At 44.3% G+C, this 23,664-nt stretch overlaps 1 protein-coding gene across 1 annotated transcript; it reads left to right on the top strand.

Annotated features, from left to right (window-relative positions):
* The first annotated feature begins 15,030 nt into the window (after positions 1 to 15,030).
* LOC148687259 (uncharacterized) lies at positions 15,031 to 22,160 on the top strand. The gene is made up of 2 exons (XM_088657348.1): positions 15,031 to 15,508; positions 20,062 to 22,160. The coding sequence occupies exon 2, from the start codon at positions 20,297 to 20,299 to the stop codon at positions 21,863 to 21,865; it is 1,569 nt and encodes a 522-aa protein (XP_088513474.1). The 5' UTR covers positions 15,031 to 15,508; positions 20,062 to 20,296; the 3' UTR covers positions 21,866 to 22,160.
* Positions 22,161 to 23,664: the final 1,504 nt, after the last annotated feature.

The following is a 23,664-nucleotide window of genomic DNA, read 5'->3' on the forward strand; positions in this document are numbered from 1 at the left end:
TTTAAATACTATCCCAAATGGAGCCCTGGGTGGGAGGTGGGGGGAGGAGGAGCCCAAATAGGTCATGGGCTGACGTAGGGTGGGGGGAGCAACTGTCCAACAGCCACTGAAACAGCCATTCCACCCCAAGCCCAAAGCCTCTCCCGGCGGCTGCATTAATAAACGCCTGGCAGCATTAGGCAGTCGTTCATCATTTCTCCTAACACACACTTGGGGGCACAGCGAGGGGTTTTCGCTTTATAATTTAGTGGTGTTGTGTAATGCTTAGAAATCCTGCTATGGCTTATTTTATGGGTATGTCTTATTTTAGGAGATTGTAAGCCTCTGTCTTTTTTAAAAAAAGAAAAACAACCATGCACTTTCTCTCCCCAGTTTAAGTCCTCAGATATTTGCAGTGGCCACCCCCACCCCATTTACAATCCCCTACCTTCCCCTTGCCACTTCCTGGGTTTTTTATGGAACTGAACAACTCGGGTGCTTCAGAACGCGCCTTCTCACCAGGGACAACAGAGGGAAGGGTATCCTACCGAAACACAGGGATGAGCAGGGGTGGAGGGAGGAGGGGCAGGATACGTCATGGATCGGGACAGGGTGTGGGGGGGAATCACAGGAAAGAACCACAGCAACGCGAGGCCGGGTCAGCTAGTCATGAATAAGGCTGTGGTGTCTTTATTCTTTTAGGAGGGATTCATGGGGTCTTACCAGGGAAATATTATAACACATTTCAATCTGGACAAGCCAGATTGAATTGCATGTTGTTTTAAGATACTCACATGAGTTTGCAACAAGTTTTCTGCTGTGTAAAGGGGAATGCACTCTGCTAAGTAAAGGAACTTGCTAGCGCAGGTTAGGAAGGATACTAATAAACAGTATATCATCTGCTGCCACCCTGAACATTCCCACAGTCCTTTCCAATAGGAGCCCTTTGACTTTCAGCTGCTCTCCCCTGTTGTTGCCTATCTGCATCCTCATTCTGTTTGCATGCCAAGCAACCAACGCACCACTCACTGGGGCTGGGAGGGGGAAAGCCACTTCCGCATCTCACGGAGGTGGCGTTGTGGGCATGGCCTGCGCGATCTCTCGCGATGGGGGCTGAGCGCTCAGCCCTCTCAAGACGGGAGTTCCCGCCTCCGTCATACCCGGGGCCATCCAATAGGGTTGGCCGGGAGGCGGGGCTTCCCCTCTTTTAAACAAACTGGAGGCGGGAACCCAGCCTCTTTCGCCCCGGCTCTCACCCCGTTCAGATCACCCACCCACCCGCCCTTTAGGCTAGGCAGGTTAGGCCGACGCTGCTATGGACTTCTGTCGGTCACCTTGGTTGGCCAGGGGGCCTGGTAGGACTTTTTCCACTTGGACTAGCCAAACTGGTTTTTTCGCCCACCTCATAGCAATTCGTCACAACTTGGTTTGGTGGTTAGGCATTGGAAATCTGCATAAGAGAAGAAAGGGGGGCAGATTACTTCATCGTCTGCCCACAAATTGGAGATTTAACCCCGTTAAAGGGGTTCTGGGGGCGGTAGCTTTGTCCTGAGCCTGCGGAGGTCAGGGCCCTATGGCACCCCCCAACGGTGGCCACAGGGGGTGCCTCAGTAGATGTACATCATTGGGCTCCTTTCTGGTGGTTAATTTCTCCCAGACTGTAACACACGGGTTACAGTAGGATATTGTCAGGGTTGAGACAGACAAGGAGGAGTGATGGCTAGCTCCCCCTGACAAGCCCCCACAGAGGCAAGCCCCCACAGAGGAATCTGAGGAATTCACACCTGGGGAAGACTGGTGGAGGCACTCCTCGGAAGAAGAGCAATCTGACAGGAAGGAGGGAAGATCAGAACTGCAGCAACAAGTCGACCCAGAACCAGGCCCCAGTCAGGCAGGTTATCAGATGGCCCCTTCCCCCCCTCCCTTCTCTGCAAAGGAACGCAGAGCTGAAAAACGCCGGCTGCAATTAGAAACAGCTGCAGCTCATAAAAAGCGGGGGAGGGAACCTGCTACTTAAGAGAGAGGTCGGCTGGGCACTCCTCAGCGTCTGCTTGGTTCCTGTAATCTTGATCTGGCTTTCCTGACCCCGGCTTTTGGACTTCTGGCTTGAACTGACTTTGGCTACTCTTGACTCCACGTGGTGCAAAATGGGGCAAAGAATGCTGACTATTTCTGGTAGATATGTTGCCTTAGGTATCTTTTTACCCAAGGAGTCCAGGGTGACTCCTTCCCTCATGATATGTGAAGACGAGGGCAATGCTCTTGCTTTGGAATCTTGAGAGTTAAAAAAAAACCCTAAGCAAATAAAATTGAAATCAGCTGGGATCACAATGGCTGTTGTGGACACAGCTATCAAGCAGGTGGCTGTGATGAAAAAGGTGAATAGAATGAGTGGTTTTGTGAAACTGTTTGTGACTGTACTCTCAAGGGCACTTCCCATAGCCAGTTTAGGAGGACAGGCTAGAGGCAGAGCAAAGGGGTAGCTAGAGCAGTGAAGTCCTGTTGTATATAGTTCTTTAATGGAACTATTTATTGTTCAACTCCTCTGATCAGCTCATCATTAAACAGATAACTTTACACCTTTATCACACAAGCCCCAAATCTCAATTTCAAGTCAAATATGTTGTAAAAATAACGTTCATCGTGGCTTTTTTTTTTTAAGTAAAATCTTCATGAACAAAAATGCAAAGGGCCGCAGTACAATAGGTATTCAGTAATTTTTAAAATCAACATAAAGTTAACATTTTAGACAGAATCACATACTTTTAGACAGTATCCCATGGGACACCTGCACACCATAGTTTTAACTGAGTCTTTAAGGAGCTTAATAGTGATGTTGCTGCGTTTTTTTCCTTTTTAAAAACTTATTTCTTAGTTCAGAAATATAAAGCTCAGCAGGTTGAAATTCTTGCAATACTGACCCCAAACATTTTTCTCCGGCTTAGAATGCTATTCTGACCAGGGAAGTTATCTCCCATCTTGCTTATAGCATTGAATAGTGGTTCCCAAACTTTTTGAGTCGCGGGGCACTTTTCAGACGATAAATTCGTCATGAAGCACTATCATCACTCATACTACTCCAAAGGCATGTATTTATTTATTTCCAGTTCTCTCACCTTCATATCATCCGCTTCCTTTCCAGCAGTAAACCAGCAGATCCCCTCCAGGCATGTCCAAAGTCTGTTTCGGGGGCCTAATCTGGCCCTCCAGGTCAGTTTAATCCAGCCCCTGTGGCAGTTTATTACCTAGGGTAAAATCCTAAGAAAACCTCAACAACTTCAATCCTTAAAAAACCTCAACAACTTTGGTTGGCCCTTTGGTTGGCCCTCTCGGCCCTCCACTTCATCAAATCTGGCCCCCTTTGGAAAACGTTTGGACACCACTGCGGCATAATCTGTCCCAGTTGTCCAATTCCAGAAACCCACAATCTAGATTCCCCACCCCAAAAAAACTGGACACAGAGCCTGGAGAGAGAGATCAACTCTACCCTGCACACCCACCCAGGTCTCAGTAATACAGACCATCTGCAATAGGGTAATGGATCTTATTCACAGATGACCTGGCATTCAACAGGTCACCTTTTTATTTATTGCACTAACTCTCATAACACAATATATTACACAAAAGATCATAATACAAAATTCACTTTGCCATTATATATATATATATTAAAAAACAGTATTAGCGTTGTTTGCATAACACCATTTAACATTAGATTTACACCAAGGTGGATCATTTGTAAAAAAAAAAGAGAGAAAGAAAGACAAGGAAAACAGAATAATGTTATTTGTTTTCATGAATTTTCAGGAGACTATATAACTCACTATAATCGCCGAAGTCTAGAGACTTCTGGGTTCATAATGGGCTGCTTCATTGAGAATGTGTTTCATAACTCATTTAAAGCTCAGTTCAATATTGCTTGACTGGAGACACTTCATTTACTTGGGAGTCCGTTTTATTTGTTCTGTTTCGGAAATGGGACTTTGTGATGAAGAGCCCTTGGCAGATATATTAGTCTAAGGAAAGTGTGCATCACATGAGGAGAGGTGAGGGATGAGTTTTGCTCTAGGTAAAGTTCCCTCGGAACTTTAAAATGGAGCTCATCAAAACAGAATGGAGACCACAGTCTGAAGGATCTAAGGACCTGAACTTTGCATTGCCATGGCCATGGGAACACAGAAGAGAAAGGGCATGTCCCTCCATAGACAGAACTTTGAACGGCAGCAAGCATTTAAGATGAATAAAACCATTTAAGTGGAGAACTGGCTCCCTGTTCTGGCTTTGTATTAGCCTCACAGCTAGCTATCCTTCTGCAGTAGAAGTCTTCATTATGCAACTGAGGGCATCCCTAGCTAGTGAAAGATATCGTGTTCCTCCAGAATTCCACAGATTACATCACATCCATGCTTCTTTTAATGGTGGCCTCTGGCTGTTGTTGGATTACAGCTCCCATCAGCCCTGACCATTGGGCATGCTGGTTGGGGATGCTGGGAGTCGTAGACAGAGTGCGAAGTGAGTGCACTGCATTGGGTACCATGCTCTGTTGTCTTAACTGAGACATCACAGGTTTCTGGGCACAAGTTAAAGCTTGGTTTGACCTATAAAGCCCTGTGTAGCATGGGCCTTACCAAAAAGACCTATTTTCCTCCTGTGGTCTACAATGATCTCTAAAATTAGATGGAACGGAACACTATGACGGAAACCAGAGCACACAGGAGTGCCGTTTACCTTCCCACCGGAGCGGTACCTATTTATCTACTTGCACTGGCATGCTTTCAAACTGCTAGGTTGGCAGGAGCTGGGACAGAGCAACAGGAGCTCATCCCGTCGCGCCCTGAGTGTTAGATATCAAATACTATAAACTACTCGAAACCATAACATGTCAACAAGGATTGGGCAGGGGCAAAGTTCTACTGCAACCAAATCCAGGCCAGACCTGTAGGGTAGGAGTATGCAGTCATCTTAAAAGCAATGCAAAATGAGACCAATGAGGCCCATTCCATTCCCTCCATTTTATTGTATTGTTATGAGTTGGGGGGGGTTGGGGGGCTCTATGCCTGGGCCCCCTTCTAAATCCTGGATCCAGCATGGATTCAATTCTGGGAATAGCCAGGCTAGCTTCCTGGTGAGGTATTGGCCCTCTAAGAATGGGCCATTAAGGTAACAAAGGAAGTGGCTCTGTGCCAGATAGAAAATGGGTGGGCCCCCTCCTCAACTCACTGGTAGTTATAAAACAAAGGCCAGAGCTGAGAGTTGAATTATGTGAGCTAGAAGCTGACAGGCTGTTGACAGGGCCATGCCTGATTCCTGCTGCGATCCAAGGTTGTGGCTATGGGAGAAGCAAGATCCTTGGGTGTTAATGCTGTGAGCTTCTCCATCATAGGCTCAGCTTGTATAGATGTGTAAATAAATTGTATTTTCCAAAGACGCCATTGTGGCAGGAGCTGGGACCGAGCAACAGGAGCTCACCCCGTTGTGGGGATTCAAACCACCAACCTTCGGATTGCCAAGCCTTAGGCTCTGTGGTTTAGACCACAGCGCCACCTGCGTGTTGACTACTGCCATAAAACTGACTAAATTTTTATGTTTTTGTTAGCAAATGGTAGTATATTTATATTTTTATTTACATTTATATTTATTTACAGAGTGGGTGAATTGTTCCTCCAGCAGCTCATATTTTTATTGAGAGGTGCATATGATTGAAGCAGTCTTTTAAAAATATAAAAGCCACAGCACACTCTTGCATGCAACCATATTTTAAATAAAGAAATACTAGAAGATTCTTGAATTCCTTTTTATTTTTAAATAAAATAGTAATGTCTTGCAAATACTCAAATATGCTTTAATTGAAAGTCAACCTATGTCATAATGTTTTGGGGGGAGTGGCGGGGTGGAATCTGAGATTAAGGCCACATTCACACAATATGATGCCCTGTGAGGCCATTCTAAATAGCCAGGGCTTCCCCCAAAGAATTATGGGAATTGTAGTTTGTCAAGGGGTGCTATAAATTGTTAGGAGACACCCCACCCCACCCCCAGCTACAGTTTGTATTGCAGGTATTAATATTGTGCACCATGAAGCAATTGGATGCATAAAAACTTATTCCTTTTGCATTAAAACATTGTCTAGACCCATATGTTTGATCCAAGCTTTACTATCCCCTTTCATGGATCACTGCCTTGTCGTGGTAAAGTGGCTTGAAAAACTCAGAGAAGCTATGAGCTATGCCTTTTGGAATATATATATATATATATATATATATATATATATATATGATAAGAATAATATTGGAGAAAACTGGGTATTGAAACTTGCTTAACCTAAATCATATATCCCAGTTTCCAGAGGCCCTTTAAAGTACACTTCACGCAGAGTATACGCAGACAGAGGTTGACCTGGCTAAAAAAACACCACCAATAGCGTAAGGTATTATCTCCCTTATATGAAACCCCTTACTAGCTGCACACTTGTAAAAGTATGCAGATGAAAATACAAACGGTTGGGTTTCTTTAACTGAAAAACAAACTGACTCTAAAGAGACTTTAAACTAAAGATAAATGCTTTCTCTCTTAGCAACTTTACCCACATTCCACCCTTCAAACCATTCCAAACCTCTCACAAACTCCCACATAACTCCCATTAAACTACCCAAGAATTAACAGCAAACTAGCATTATAACTAAGCAACTCTCATACTAAGATTCAACTAAGGGAATCTCTTAAACTGAGAGTCTCTCTTACTAAGATTCAACTTGGAATCTCTTAAACTGAGAACAACTAAGAGAGTGATCTACTTAGAGATGACTCAAACTGAAAGATCTAACAAAGAGATGCAGAAGGGTTTCTGGCAGAGCCTTATATACAAGGAGCAGAGCCCACGCCTGTGAGCAATTAACAGAAATCACTGGCACCTGTTTCTCTTAAACAGACAGTATTTACATTAGACCGGCTCTAAAGTAACTTGACTATTCAAAAAATCCAACAGAGGAATCAGGAAGTGGGTGCTGGCTACTGACGTCTGTGGTTGCTGCAGCTTCTGAATAATGTTCAGATTTGGAGCTCTGTGGCAGTAACCTAAACGGCTTACCAAGGCATGGACAATAGTGACCTCATCCTTTCTTTCTTTTTTGAAAGGAAGTGCTTATTTGCTGAAACTGGTAAAAAGTACTGCTCATCCCCAGCACTGCCATCTCCTTATCAAGCTGCCAGGAGCTGGAATCAAGCATACCATCAGCCACCAAAATAAAACCCACAATGGTGCCAGTGCAATTCACTCTTTATTCCATCCAGAAACCAACAGCTCTTCCCTGTAGGTCTTGCTACAACAAGGCAGTTGCAAGCACTGAAGGTAACAGAACCTGAGAACAAAGAAAACAGCCCCGTCCTTCCAAGACTGTGAATTTGAATTTGAATCCCTTCATCACATGATCTAAACTCAAACTCAATATAAAAGCAGAGACTATCACAGTTAATTATCAACAAGTTAGAGCTCAGAGAGCTCTCCGTGGGCTGCTATGGAAAATCCCCCAATGTTAGCAATATACATCCAAGGATTCTCCACTTCAGTGCCAATTAAACAATTATACTGAACAAGTTCAAGGTCTGTTTAACAGTCAATCCCTCTTCACAGGAAACTCTGGGAAATGTAGCAATATTAACCACCAAATCAAACAAATTATTTAGTGAAAGTGCTAAAGATTGACAAGAAACAGAACCTCAGTTAACTGCAGACTGCCCACAATTGGGGACCTCTGCAGTAATATGCAGTTACTGATTCACACTTGTGTGCACGAAAGGGTTAATCTTAGCTCAGGTTGCCAGTGAGGATGGAGCTTAGCAGGCTCCCTGCAGCCTTCTGTTGCCATCCTCCCATTCTCTTTCTTTCCCTCTTTGTGCTTCCTGGAACAAACAAGGAGCCATGCAACCAACGGCTCCCAGCTGCAAGAAAAACCAAGTGAACTGGATCTCTCCAAAATGGAGATTTTTACAGCCTGCTTCTTTGCTAACCCCAAGAGTGTATGATCTTTTTTCTAACCAAGTACTTTTATTTTTAAGTTGTCTGGAACCTTCCTTTATATTTCTGCCAATGGATGGAGACTAAAGTCTGGTGATTGACTAAAATTCCTTTAATTAGGTGGCAGCCATAGAAATTGTGGATCAAATTAATTATAAATCAGGCTTCCTTTGCAGGCTGCAGGTTTCCCTGTCTCCCTTTTATCACAGTGCCTTAAAGCTATGGTGCTCTTTTCAACAGATATACTTCTAAGTCAGCGAAATTGTTCTCAACACCATAGATTTAAATGTATTGTTCCTTCTGTCTCTCGATTCATTTTGGAAGAAAGAGGGGTTGGGGGTTATGAATAGATACCACAGTAATAGTTTCATCTTGGATTTCCCTGTGGCATTTAGACACATTTAGAAAGCCCTTTTACTGTAGAAAAAGCCCTCACTCATTTACTGTAAATAAGTTTTTCATTGCTGTCTGTTTACATTAAAGACCGAGGTTATTTAAAATTCTCTCTTCCTGACCTTACACTATGAATGCATGGGATGCAGCTTTGATCATGCAATCATTTCTCATGCCCTAAATGTGATATTATTATATATTATTATTATTATTATTATTATTATTATTATTATTATTAGCTGCAATATTGCATACTGCACACATGAATGTGTGGAGGACGGGGACTAGTTCCCATAAAACTCTAGTATAACCCTTCTCTGCCAAGCTGCTTCTGCCCTGGGTCTAAGGCCTATGTAAGGAATTGGGGCAAGCAGGCGTGCCTCTGCTTTTGAGGCAGGTTTGTTGTCAGGTTGAACTTTGGCATCCGTTCATGCCTTTCTTTCATCACCAACACCTACAGCCTGTCCCCAAATGGTGGTGATTCAGCTGGAGGGATTCTAGGGTTGGTGGTAACCCTCCTTCAGTGTTTGTGTTGGGTGGGATCACTACTGTGGGGTGTAATCCACTGGGAGCAGTCAGATACAACATTCCTTGTTTTGCTAGAGTAGACATGCAAGGGGAAGTCAAAACTTCCTGTTCCTCCTGGGCTGGAGCATCCTTCCTTTTGCATGTGACTAGAGGTGGGCGTGACCTTACCTGTCCAGGTAACAAAAGGACAAGGCATGCTCTCTCCCTTTTTAATTTCCTCCATCGTTAGAACAGCTTTTTAGCTAGGACTAATAGTGGGATTATTCCCCCATATGGGGTAGATCTACATGTACATATTTGTAACTAAGTCTGCCTTCAGGAATCCAACTGTGAACTGAGGTGAGTAAATTTCTTTTATTGACTTTAAATAAGATTGTCGTGTCTTTATTCTTTTAAGAGGGTTTAAAGGGGAACTTACCAGGAACATACAATTCAATGCTGAATTGTATGATAGTGAGAGGCTTACACAAGCCTGCAACAAGCTATCTGCTGTGCATGTATGAAAGGGGAATATAAAATCTGCTACATAAAGAAACTTGCTAGTGCAAGTTAGGAAGGATATTAATAAACAATATATGCTCTCCTGTCACCCTGAACATCCCCCCAACTACCACGTCTGTCTAGGATCACTGGGGCCTTATGATGTGTTTCCCAATCCGCATCTGAGGTTTGAGCCAGAAGAAACTTGGATGGAGGTAGAGGAAGAAATATCTGCTCAGGGCTCGTTCACACTTCCATTCGTTGCACCACTTTCCCTCAGGAAAACTCGCTGCTTACTACTGAATTTAGTGCTAAACAGTGGGTTTCCTTGGGGAAAGTGGTTGGACAAGTGGGAAGCCTCTCAGACCCATGCTTTCTCGGCACAGGACAAGCGGAAATGCAGGGACAGTATCTCCTGTCTCTCACCCCAACGGAGACTGCAACCTTCTCATCCATATATTAATCCTGCTGTTTCAAGGCAAGCTGTCTGTAGCCTGAAATGTGACAGCATATTGATCAAGAAGGGCAGGAGAGGCACAGGGAGAGAGTCCACTTTAATAACTGTAACTGACGAAAGAAAACCACCATCTTCTATCTACCTAAAGACACAGATTTCAGTTTTTTCAATGCCTGGCAAGAAACTCAGCAGCTGTTAACTGATAAGCATTAGCTGGAGGAATAGGCCAATAATGCCATTATAAGCCAACGGACAGGCATTTTCATTCTCTCTCCAGGATTGCAGTTTTCATCCAGAGTCTTAAGTATTTTTAATGAAAACTGTAACAGCTGCAACAATGATTCTTTCTCCCCAAAGCTATTCACTGTGTAACTGAACACAAATCTAAAAATTAGGAGAAAATCCCATTACCTTTAGTAAGACTAGACTACCCAGACATTTTTCTTCTTACCTGTCTAAGACTACTGTGCATTGACGGAGGATACAGTAATTTTATCTGATCCACATTTTTAAGCAAACCCAAGTAATTTGCACCTCTCGGATTAATACATGTATTAGAATGTAATTATTCTTTGGATTTTGCACTTCTCCTAATCTTCTCAGCTAAAAGAAAGGTAGCAAAATATTGTTTAGCCTGGACACTGAGATCCAGCACTGAGGGCCTTCTGGCAGTTCCCACACTGCAAGAAGTGAAGCTACAGGGAATCAGGCAGAGGGCCTTCTCGGTGGTGGCACCCACCCTGTGGAATGCCCTCCCGTCAGATGTCAAGGAGATAAACCACTATCTGACTTTTAGAAGACATCTGAAAGCAGCCCTGTTTTGGGAAGTTTTTAATGTTTGATGTTTGATTATGTTTTTATATATGCAGGAAGCCACCCGGAGTGGCTGGGGCAACCCAGTCAGATGGGTGGGGTACAAATAAATTGTTGTTGTTGTTGTTGTTGTTGTTGTTTGTTTATTTAAGATGTATAGGTTAGAGGGTTGGACTGGGGCCTAGAAGGTCACAGTTAAAATCCCCACCTTCATTATATTATGAGTTTGGGTGCCAGAGTTTGTGGCTGCAAGGCACACGTAATTCCTGGATTTAGTAACTGTCAAGTTTAATCAATGCTTGGAGAGTTAAACTGGACACCGGGCTCTTAATAGTTTGACTCAGCTTCCAATGTCAAGAGATTGCCTGGGAGGTCAGTCAGAAGGGGTTAACCAGCCTGCAAATTTCATCCAGTTCTGCCATAAAATCCAAAAAGTGATAGATGTGCCTCCTCCAGTCAAAGTTTAAAGGCATCTTCTACCCACCCACACTCAGACCTTTTTATCTGTAATTTGATATGCTTTATCTACACAGTAGCAGCTACTAGGCCTGCAAAGCTCATTCATTTGTGTCAGATGTAAAAAATTCTAGTCATTTTTAAACGTTCTCATTAGTAATGAATTGGGATTTAAGTACAAACCAAATTGTTCAGTTTCCAAAGCACCCAAATAAGTTGGATTTTTTTCAAAGTACCAAATTGTGATCCAAAGCAAATCTTATGCTTAGTGCACACCACTAAAATATACAACACATAATCTCAGCTTTTTGGTACATTGACACTATACTACATTGTAATATGTTTTCTGCTACAATACCTTTGACAAAGCTGTTGCTTCTCTTTTACAAATGGCTGGAACTCCCTGACCCAGAATCAACAGACAGTGCAACTGTACATTATTTAAATCTCAGGTGCAATTGTTTAATTTTGTGATTCCTTTACCATCCTAGAAAATAGAACTTGGCTACAACTGAAAGTTGTTTGAGGTTCATGTGTGCTAGAAATTAAGAGAGTGAGATGCAATTAAGCAAAACTTGATGTTCCGTGGAAAAGAAATGCATATTGTTAGCTATATTTTATACCGAATTTTCCCTTTAGTTTTGTTTGCATGTTTGTAAAATTCCATTTATGAATTGATGAAGATGGTGACAAAATGTACAAATAAGGGGGGGGGAGTATAAGGGAACATTCAAGCCCAGTGATTCATAGCCAGCTTCTGATTCATAAGCTCAAGGCAGAAAGGAAAATGAGCAACAACAGTGTATTATGCAGCCTTGATAGCTAGCTAGCTGTTGATGGTTATTTAGTTGCTAATTTTACCCACAAAAGCAGGAAGAATTAAATACAAAACAAATTGCCTCCAGCATTGTAAAGCCATCAATCATATCAGACATGTTTGTTTCATACAGTGACTTCCCGTCGTGCGGGGGAAGGCAATGCCTTCATTTCTGCGCTAGTGAGTCCTCCCACTCCATAATCCAAATTAGAACCAAGAAACACATTTTCAAAAACTCTCACATGCCAGCAAACACAACTTGCCCATACTAAAATACACTTCAAGGATTCATCCAAGCAACTCAAAAGCTTGGTGTCTAAAATGAAATGTAAAACGTTTAGATATTCAGCGATCAAAATAGGGAAGAGTGCTATTTATTTGGGTTATAATGGCATGAGGCTAAGATGGGAGAATTGAAGTAAATTTCAGTAGTTTTGTGACTGTGGGCTGGCTCACACAAGCAAGCAAAATGCATTACTTTATTTCTCCACGTTTGATTACTGTACACTTGGATTTCATTCGTCTGTTCACTGGCCGAGCACGATCACATCCAGAGTGTACATTTGTCAGCTGGAATTATGTGGAAATGCTGATTAAAACAAACTTATGCCTTTGCAGGGAGGCAAGTGTATATGCAACCGTCACTACTTGTGTAAATGGAATTTCACTTTTTCAAGCAATGGTGAAATCGTGGGAGTGTCATGCAACCGCCCGCCCGCCCGCAGTAAATTACCAATTCATACAATCAGCACCTCCATGGAGTACATGCCAGGGCATAAGCTTGCCAGAGCCTGTGCTCTTGAAGGTGATCACGTGGGAACTGGGAAATGCATGAAACAAGCTCTTCGGTTTTTATCTTGTATCTTCCTCTCCTTTATTCCCAAAGGATCCTTGGATCCCCAGCAGAACTCTTACTTTAGAGTAAACCTGGTGGGTCCCTTACTCTTACAGTTCAGGAGATCTTCTCAAGACAAGACTGCTTTTAGGCTTCCTTCAGTGTAAATCCCCTTCTTTTTCTGTTTCCCCCCATCCTCCTTTCTCAAACTCACCTCTGGGATGCCCTGGCCCCCAAACAACCTCAACCCTGGGTCATATGCTATATGTGCTACCCTGGGTCTTCAAAACCCATCAAGGCTTCCTTAATGCCAATTCTCCCCAGAACTGAATTGATAATGACACCAGGGGTGTGCCAAAGCTCTTTCTCTGCCTTCTGGACACAGGATATTACATATGTGACTGGCTTCTGTTAGAAAGTCTTATCCTTCCGTTGATGTTCAATGTGTCTTCATGGCGCCTTTCTTCCTTCGGTTTCTTTGTTTGCTGCATGGGTTGCCAGGCTGCACCTACGATACCAGGCATTTGCCTTTAATTGTATTCTGTGTTGAAGTAGGAAGCAAGATAGCAGCAGTTGTTTGTGGCCATGTGAATTGGAATATATGGAAGATGAGGACTTCCTGTTTCCTCGCACCCGATTCGGACGCGCTCAGCAGGAGCTCTGCAAGAGCGGTCTACTGGGGGCAACGCGGAGGCTTGGCGACCCCCATAAATCCTGGGGTGAACCAGGACAAAACTGCCAGCGGCGCTGAGAGAGGGGACCACCGGAGCCTACATCTCTGCCGAGGTGAGACAATGGAGGGATCCAAGTGCAAGGCGGAGAACGACCCAAGGCAAGCAAAGCCTCTAAGTCCGAAGGGGAGAAGCGGGGAAACATCCTTAATTTTAATACCAAAAAAGAAGGGGGACAGTCCAAAGGAGAAGGACAAAAGAGACACAGGGGGTAAAGGAAGAAACAACAAAAAGCTGGTGCAAAGAGACATGCGGCGTTAAGCCAGCCCCCCCCCCCAAAAAAGGGAAAAAGGGGACAAAAAGACTTACAAAAGGGGAGGACTAAAAAGGAGTAGACAAGGGAAGCCCCTTTTGTTGCACAAAAACAGCGTCACAGGATTACAATACAAGCATCAGAGAGTAAAAAGAAGAGCGAAAAGGGGAAAGATAACGCTAGATCGTATACTAAGGGACAAAGTTAAAAAGGAGAGACATTGATCTACCACGATTGCCTAATTAAAAGAAGACAAAAAGAGGAGGCAAGGACGGTAATAGACTGTAAAAGACTGTAAAATAAAATTGGTAAATACCTCCTCAACGTGTAACTGAATAAAGTCAGGAAAATGGAGTAGCGTGCACAAACGAAGGGCTGGGCCAACAGAGAATAGGAGGAAGGGAAGAACGACGAGGCAAGAGGGGAGGAACCAGAGGACAGCCAAGAAGAAAGAGAAGTACAGCACCAGAAAAAGGAAACAGCGACACCAGGTGGTGAAAGGAATAAAGGACATAAAAAACCATACATACACATAAAAAATAGAATTATATACGGACAGACAAGACAGAAAAGGTGATGTAAGACAACGATAAGAAAGAGAACCTCAGAACTTAAACAACCAAACGTAGTTAAAGATAAAGATAAAGAGGACTTAAATTAGGAAGGGAGAACCCAAAGGAGGACCCCACCCCTTTCTTCTTTCTTGAAACTATTTATAGAGTGTTCCATTATTGACTCTATCGTATTTGGTTTTTTCCTCTCTCTAGGTATAGGCATATAGGGAGCTACATCCCACTACCCTAAGGAAAATTGGTAATTGGTCTCAATACTTTGTTGGAGTGTAATATCAAGAGCAATAGTGGGGCCTGTGCTCTTTAAGCAGGGGGGAGACGTACACCCAAAGGAGGATATTTTGGCAGTTGGTAAAACCTAAAGCATAAGAGGGGCAGAAATATATAACCAAACTGTGTTAAGTTGAGTGAAGTATAATGACAAATAACAAGAAGCAGATGCCAGCCCTCCATAACAGCCAGGCAAGAAGAGCCTCAGGGCAAGGGCAAGAGCCAGAAATGGATCTGAGAGAACTCATACTAAGCTTAAAGGGCGACATAGGAGAAATGAGAAAGGAATTTACCGAAATGAAAAGTGAGTTGAATGACAAAGTCAAAAGTTTAGAGGAAAAATTTGATAAAATGGGAACAAAAACAGAGGATAACACAAAAGCAATCACAACATTAGAATCCCAAATGAAAGAAGTTTTGGAGGAGAACAATGTGGGAATGTACACAGGAAATACTCTGTGGGAATGTACACAGGAAACACTCTGTGGGAATGTACAAATGGAGTTCTCTGTGTAAGGCACAGGTTTATTGGGGGTAATCAATCAAGTGACCACTGGCGCCAGCCTGTCTGTTTACACATCTTCCTTGTTTGTATGAGTCATGTATAGGTTAAAAGGTTAATGTTTTTTACGAGGAGAGGATCCATAATAAAGGAGCTGAGGCTGAGAGGCAGGCAGCACTTCGCGCAGCACTTCGCTCAGCACTCTGCTCATGCTCTCTATCTGAAACTCTTGACTCTCGTCTCATGATTTCCTCGCACCTAAGAGTCGGCTGGTTCTCCGACAAGTGGTGCCCCGTGTGAGGCTAAAAAGTTCTACGCCATTGTTGAAAGGACGCACGTCGTGGTCCTGCATCAGCTACTCACCCGCCCGGCAAGGGTTCAGACGTCTACCTCATCTTAGGATCCCCGGTGAGTTGGCTCCCAGCTGTTGCTTATCTTTCTCTTCCTGCATTTACAATGGGCTCTTCGCTTTCTGTGCCACAGAAACGTTTTCTTAAAGACTTAAAATACCTGCTGACTTCTAACAATCAGCATGCCTCAGAAGACGATCTCATTGCTTTTATTCATACTGCTTATGAGCACTGTCCATGGTTTCCGGAGGATGGAACTTGGGAATTAGATTTTTGGGACAAACTTGGTGAACATTTTCATGGTCATCCCAGCATTGGGGTCCGTGTCTTAACAACTTGGGGGAAAATAAGAGCATGCTTGGCACTACTGACGCCAAAGAATATCTGTCTGGCAGCTGCTTCAAGCCTCCCCTCTGCACCGCCCGCATGCACGCCCCCCCCACTGAAGCCTTCTGTTTATCCAGCATTGCCTGCCCCCATGCCCCCTGGTCCGGACCCACCTAATTTAACTCCGCCAGGACAACAGCAACTTTCTTTGTCTGCCACCCCACCCCCTCCAGCCTATGTTTCTCAGGTTTTGCCTGCATTTCAAAGTACCATGCCCACTGTGAAGCAGGAGGGGGGGAATACTACAAAGCTCCAGGAATCTCTTAAAGCAGCAGCTCCTTTGCTGGCTTTTGATTCTACTGAAATGTCAGCTGCTTATCCTGTGATTGTGCATGGGGGTGGGGCACCACGGCACGAGCAATTTGAACTCCGATACATCAAAGAATTGTATCAGTCAGTAAGAGACAATGGATTGCATTCCCCGTATACTCTTGGTCTCTTTGGCACTATTTTTCAACAGCAATTATTGCCAGAGGATATCAAATTACTGGCTAGAACAGTGCTCAAACCAAATCAAATGATAATTTTTATGCAAAGTTGGACCTGGGCTTGTCAACGCCGGGTCCATGATATCCAAACAAATTTGAATAATGCTGCACAGGCAGCACATGCCAATGCCGTTGCAGCCTTGGCAGCAGGGGCACCCCCCCTCCCTCCCCCTGTTATGTTAACACCTGGAGACGTCCTGGATGGTCTCACAGGGGCTGGGAATTTTTTAACAACTGCACAGCAATTGGCCCTGGATCCTCAGTATTGGGACGCCACCGTTTCAGCTGCCCAGGAGGCTTTGATGTCTGTTCCAGATGAGATGTTAGAAAAGGGGGAGCGATGGGGGAGTGTGCGGCAAGGACCCACTGAACCTTATGGCGCTTTCATAGATAGACTGTACAATACCCTCAAGCGCCAAGTACAGGATGTAGCGGCACAGGAAGTAATCATACGGCAATTAGCCTTTGATAATGCCAATGAAGACTGTAAACAAGCTCTGCGCCCCCTGGTGGCTACACCTAATGTGGCAATAGCCGACATGTTAAAAGCCTGCCAATCAATTGGTTCGGAATCCCACAAAGCAAAATTGCTTGCCGCTGCGCTATCCCCAGCTGTGAATCCAGCAGCAGGTAGAGTGTGCTTCAACTGTGGAAAAATTGGACATTTTAAATCGCAGTGTAGGCTAGGGGTTTCAAGCAATCGCAATCAGCGGCAGCCTAGCACCAAATGTCCTAAATGCAGGAAAGGCTACCATTGGGCAAATCAGTGTCGCTCAAACCCCCCTGAAGGGGGAAGGAACCAATTACAACAGGACGCAGCCTCTTCTCAGCCGCCGGGAAACTGCCAGCCGGGCCCTCCCCGGGCCCAGGCAAACTAATGGGGACTGTATCGGAACTAGTACTTGTTCAGGATGAGCATTATCAAATTCCCTTTTGCCCTCGGCGAATACACGTGCTGGCAGCTGGTTTTTCTATTGAAAATGACAGTTCTTACCTTGTCCTACCTCTACCCCCGGCTCAACAGGCTGGTGTGCACGCGGTGCCTAGTATTTTGAAGGGGTCTGACTGCACAATTGATACCTATTCAGACCGTATCACTCGCTTACGTTCTGGCACCGCGGTAGCACGGGTAATTTTATTGCCTGATCTCATGCTCCAGAAACAAAGGGAACCTTTTGTGGGGGCTGCACTCCCCCTTTCACCAACAGACCGCCCTACCCTTGCTCTTACAATGGGCGGCCGCAATGTCACGGGTGTTTTGGACTCTGGGGCGGATGTTACTGTTATAGCCAGAAAGGATTGGCCTCCGGCTTGGCCCACGGAACCTGCTGCTGCTGTGGCGGGGGTGGGTGGAAATGCCGCCGCGCAACGCAGCTGTCAGCCAATCTGCTTCCAAAGCCCCACAGGACTGACCATTACTTTGTACCCGTTGGTTATGGACCTGCCAGTTTCCCTTTGGGGGCGGGACTTGCTTTCGGCCGCTGATACAACTCTGCATACAAATTTATGCTAAGGGCCGCCCCTGCTATGCCCACCATGCAGCTCCAAATCCATTGGCTGACTGACGATCCTGTTTGGGTGGATCAGTGGCCATTGACGAAGGAGAAATTGGCAGCGGCGGCCCGATTAGTGCAGGAACAACTTGATTTGGGCCATGTTGAACCTAGCTCCTCCCCCTGGAACACCCCTATTTTCGTCATCAAAAAACGCAACGGGAAATGGCGCCTCCTGCAGGACTTGCGTATCGTAAATTTGCAAATGCAGCCAATGGGAAAGCTGCAGCAGGGGGTCCCTAACCCGAACTTGCTTCCCAAGGACTTTAAAATGATTGTGATTGATTTAAAGGACTGTTTCTTTACCATACCCTTAGCGGAGCAAGACAAGCAGCGATTTGCTTTTACACTACCTGCGTTAAACAACTCTCAGCCTGCCCAACGCTTTCAGTGGGCGTGTCTTCCGCAGGGCATGCGCAATTCACCAGTTTTATGTCAACATTTTGTGGATCTTGCCCTTCGTCCTTTCAGACAGCGCCACCCACTGGCGTTTTGTTATCATTACATGGATGATATATTGCTGGCCGATAAAGACATTCCTGAAACGTGGGTGCAAGAATTGACAGAGGATCTCACCTCTGCAGGGCTTAAAATCGCCCCGGAAAAAATTCAACGCACCCTGCCTATCACATACTTGGGACACAAGGTTACGCAACAAGCAGCATCCCCTCTGATACCGCAGTTGCATTTCCCAGCGGTACTCCGCCTGGTGGATTTACAGCAGCTGTTAGGACATTTGAATTGGGCAAAATCATACATAGACCTGCCTACATGTGTACTATCACCTTTGTACAATGCCCTGAAAGGACATAAGCAACCGGCGGACATCATACCGGTAACCCAGGATATGGATTCAGCCCTGGCAACGATTAATCACCATTTGCAAAAATCTATGGTGGACCGCCTGGATTCCACAGGACCTTTGTCATTGGCAGTCTTTGCCACCAAACTACTGCCTACAGCAGTTCTTTACAGGCCATCAGACTTCTCCCTATCTCGCGTCTGCCTAGTTGAATGGTTACATTTGCCCCACACACCACCGCGAAACGTATATACTTCTCCAGCTGCTGTTATGGACATTGTCATCAAGGGAAGACAACGTGCTGTGGCATTGACAGGAATGGATGTGGAAGCTATTTTCCTACCTTTTTCACAAGACGAGGTTCAGCATTTGCTAACCATGTCCACTTGTACTCAGGTGGCATTAGCAGACTTTGTTGGAAGGATTTTGCATAATCCGCCCACTGACTCACGACTTACTTTTCTTTCCTCTGTCTCCTATTCCCTCCGTTCCCTGTGCTCTCCCACTCCCATCCCCTCTGCTCTCACCCTCTTCACAGATGGGACCAAAACGAGGGGGGTGGTTGTGTGGCGGGAGGAGGGGGCCTGGAAGACAAGATTTACTACGGAGCAGAAATCCGCTCAGCGTTCTGAATTGGCTGCGGTGATTTTGGCATTTGATCTGTTTCAGAATGTGCAATTTAACCTGATTGTTGATACTCAGTATGTCTCCAGACTTTTAACATCCTTGCCTTTAGCATACATTACACCTGCTCTGGATGATGATTTGTTGCAATCGTTTCTCTCTTTGCAGCGTCTGCTACAGGCTCGTAGCCACTCCTTTTTCGTGGCCCACCTGCGTTCTCATTCTAATCTGCCAGGATTTCTGGCACATGGCAATGCTGTAGCAGATGCTGCTTTGAAGCAAGAGCAGGTCTTTTCTTTGTTTTCTGACCCTCTGCTGAGCCATGCCACCTTTCATCAATCTGCCAAGGTTCTAGCCAAGTCTTTTCGAATACCAATTTCTCAGGCATGAGACGTTGTCTCGCAATGTTCTTCTTGTTCTAAAGCCCCTACCATGATTCCTTTTAATGCTGTCAATCCCAGAGGGATTGCCCCTCTCTCAATTTGGCAAATGGATGTCACTCTCACCCCGTTGTTAGCCCCTTTTTCAAAACTGCACCTCACGGTGGACACGTCTTCGGGCTTCATCTGGGCGACGCCCTTAAAAGGGGAGACAGCCAGGCACGTAATACAGCACACTCTGCGCTGTTTTTCAGTCATGGGAAAGCCTAGCAGCATCAAAACGGATAATGGCCCAGCGTATATTTCTAAGCGATTTTCTGATTTCTGTAAATTGTGGAATGTGAAATTAACTCATGGTATTCCTTTTAATTCTACAGGACAAGCAATTGTTGAGCGAGCGCATTCAACTTTTAAATCTCTGCTTTTTAAGCAACTAAGTGGAAAGAACGTTCCTATTGTTGAAATTCCTAACATTGTGCATCAAGTGCTCTTTACTTTGAATCATCTTTTATACCCGCATAATAAGCAGCATACTCCTGCAGAATTACATTTTAGAAAAGAGGAGGAGCTGCCTCGCCCCCTTGTGTCTTTCAGGAAACTTCCGGATCCAGCATGGCGTGGCCCTGTACCGCTGATTACCTGGGGACGCGGATACGCCGCGGTAGATATCGATGGGGACCCTCTGTGGGTGCCAGCACGCTGTGTACGACCCTGGCGATCATCTACAGTTTCTTCTTCAGCCCAGTCGTCGCAGATGCCGCAGAGGGAGGAGGCAGACCTTTCTACACTCTTTCTGGAGGACAGCGCCTGTCACCCGGTCTGAAACACCATGGCACCTGGCGGCATCGTGCTCTAAATATGGCTGCACTCCGTCAAGATCACCTTCCATCTATTCGATCTGCAAGCCATAATCGCTCTAGGCGTGCTGCCATTTTACAGAAGTATCAAAGACCTGACTCTTATCATTCCATATGGAATAATAATACCTATGTACAGGATATTTCTCAGTTTGCGAAATTGCTTAACTATTCTGATTGTTGGATTTGCTTACATATTCCCCCGCAGTCACAACATTCGGGTATATTACTGCATGGTATTCCTATTAATGATTCTTTTAGAATTAGTAATAATATGAGAGATAATCGTATTAGTTCACCCCCTGTTATATTATCATTATTAGAAGTAGCTCCACGATGTTTTCGCTTTAATCACGATAGTAGCAGATTTTTAGGTCATTATCCTTATTGTAATTGGACTTATGAGTATGTTAATGGTAGCTCTTGTTTTCTTAACGTCACTACCCAAAGCGGCAGGCCCAAGGTAACAATTAATAATGTTACCAGATACATGACATATTACCAACAGGCTACATGCCGTGATTTTTATTTATGGTTTGATTGGATGAAGAAGAGTTCGAAATCCACATGCGTGTTACAACGAAATCTGTGGCTTTTGTGTGGTAAGAAAGCATACAAAGAGATTCCCTCTGCTTTTTCAGGGACTTGCACTCTAGGGGTAGTGATACCACTGGTGTATAAGTTAGATGCTCTTCCTCGCACCCGCTTGCGCAATAAACGCGAAGTCGATGCCCCTATAACTCAATATACTGATACTCAGATAGCTCGCAGTATTTTTCCATCACTAGGAGTCGCAATGAATTATAGGGATTTGCATCGTTTAGCTAACTGGACAGAGGCTTTGTTCAACGAAACAATTAAAGGCATGAAGTTGATCAATACAGAATTACAGGAGGTCCGTGAAGTCTCGCTTCAAAATAGATATGTTTTGGATATTATTTTAGCAGCTAAGGGAGGCGTATGTGCTTTGATACATAGTCATTGTTGCATGTATGTGCAAGATAATGGTCCTAACATTACTCATACTATACAAGAAATGGAGAACTTGGTGGCTGCACGGCCCTTGCAACCTGCCGTGGGTTTTGATCCATGGGAATGGCTGCTGTCTTGGTTGCCTAACGGTGCCTGGATCAGGAAAACACTTTTGACGCTTATGGGATTAGCCTGTGGCTTGGTTATGTTATGTTGCTGCATTCAATGTTTACCCTCCCTCTTTGGTCAATGCATGACCTGGTTTCAGGCTGCACGCCCCTCCACTGGAATTTCACGTGGAGCCTTCATTGCGAGGTATCAGCGACTCCCTATCAGGCTTCCCACGTGTTAATTTACCCTGTTGCTTAAAAATAAAAAGAGAGGTGATGTGGGAATGTACACAGGAAATACTCTGTGGGAATGTACACAGGAAACACTCTGTGGGAATGTACAAATGGAGTTCTCTGTGTAAGGCACAGGTTTATTGGGGGTAATCAATCAAGTGACCACTGGCGCCAGCCTGTCTGTTTACACATCTTCCTTGTTTGTATGAGTCATGTATAGGTTAAAAGGTTAATGTTTTTTACGAGGAGAGGATCCATAATAAAGGAGCTGAGGCTGAGAGGCAGGCAGCACTTCGCGCAGCACTTCGCGCAGCACTCTGCTCATGCTCTCTATCTGAAACTCTTGACTCTCGTCTCATGATTTCCTCGCACCTAAGAGTCGGCTGGTTCTCCGACAGAACAAAGGGATGAAAAAAGAGGTAGAGGACCTGAAACAAAAGGTACAGCAGCTGGAAGACGCCTCCAAAAAGTCAGCAAAAGATTATAGAGACTACAAAAAAGAGAATGAAAAAATCAAAAAGGATAGTGAGAAGTTTAAAATAAAACAGGAAGCAACATGGGATGCCTTATCTATCTTGCAGATGCGGGCAAGAGAGAATATCTTAAGATTGAGAGGCATACCTGAGAACCAAGATGAGGATTTACAGAAAAGAATCATAATGGAACTAGCAAAGTGGTTAGGAATAACCGAAAATAATATAGAAGAAGGGGTTGAAAGTATATTTAGAGTGAACTCCAAGAAGGCAGAGGCCAATAAATGGCCAGGAGATTGTTTGATCTCATTAACATCAACTAAACTAAGAAATATCATTTGGCGAAATAGAAGGAAAAACCCTCTTAAGATTGGTGATGAGGAAATTATAATACTAAGGGAGATTCCACCCCACTTGCTAAAAAAGAGAGAAAAGTACCACTTCCTCACAAAAGCCCTGAGTGCGAATGGAATCCGCTTTAAGTGGGAGATTCCAGAAGGAATCACCTTCACGTTTAAAGGGAGAAAGAGAAGAATAGAAACAGTGGATGACGCTGAAAAATTTTTGAGACCATACAGGAGTGAACTTGAGGGAGATAGACAGATGAATGGAAGAGAGCCCAGCCCAAACAATAATGCAACACTACAACAACAAATACAAGAGGAAAGTGAGGACAGCGATAGTAATTAAAGGCAATAAGCTACATCTGAATAGGGGAAACTCCCCCTGCATGTTTTAATGTTTAATATTTAGAACAAAATAAAGATGACTTTAACAATTTTAACATGAATGTAAATGGGTTGAATGATAAAAGGAAGAGAAACAAGGTAGAACATATACTCCAGAAACATATTGTATGTTTACAGGAAACACACATAAATAGAGAACACAAGAGAGTACTAATCAACGCCAAACTAGGATGTGAATTTATTGCGGCTGACCAAGTCAAAAAAAGGGGGGTGGTGATATATGTAAGACCGGGACTGGAGCCGAAACTGATTTATGCCGATCCTAAGGGGAGAACAATAATAATTAAGGTAACAGCACAAGGTGAAGAACTAATAGTGGTGGGGCTTTATGCACCAAATGAGAAAAAGTCAATTTTTTATAAAAAATTGGAAGTAAAATTAATGGAACATGTAGGGAACAAAATGATTATTATGGGAGACTTTAACGGAGTAATTAACCCGCAAATAGATAGGTCGGGAGGGGCCAAAAACCAAGGGAAATTGCCAGCTGTGTTTGTCAAGATGACTGAGGATCTGGAACTATTTGATACTTGGAGGTTTAAACATATGGGAGAGAAGGATTTTACGTTTTTCTCAGATGCGCAA

This window comes from Zootoca vivipara, chromosome Z1, assembly GCF_965207765.1.
Source record: "Zootoca vivipara chromosome Z1, rZooViv2.hap1.1, whole genome shotgun sequence".
NCBI lineage: Eukaryota > Metazoa > Chordata > Lepidosauria > Squamata > Lacertidae > Zootoca > Zootoca vivipara.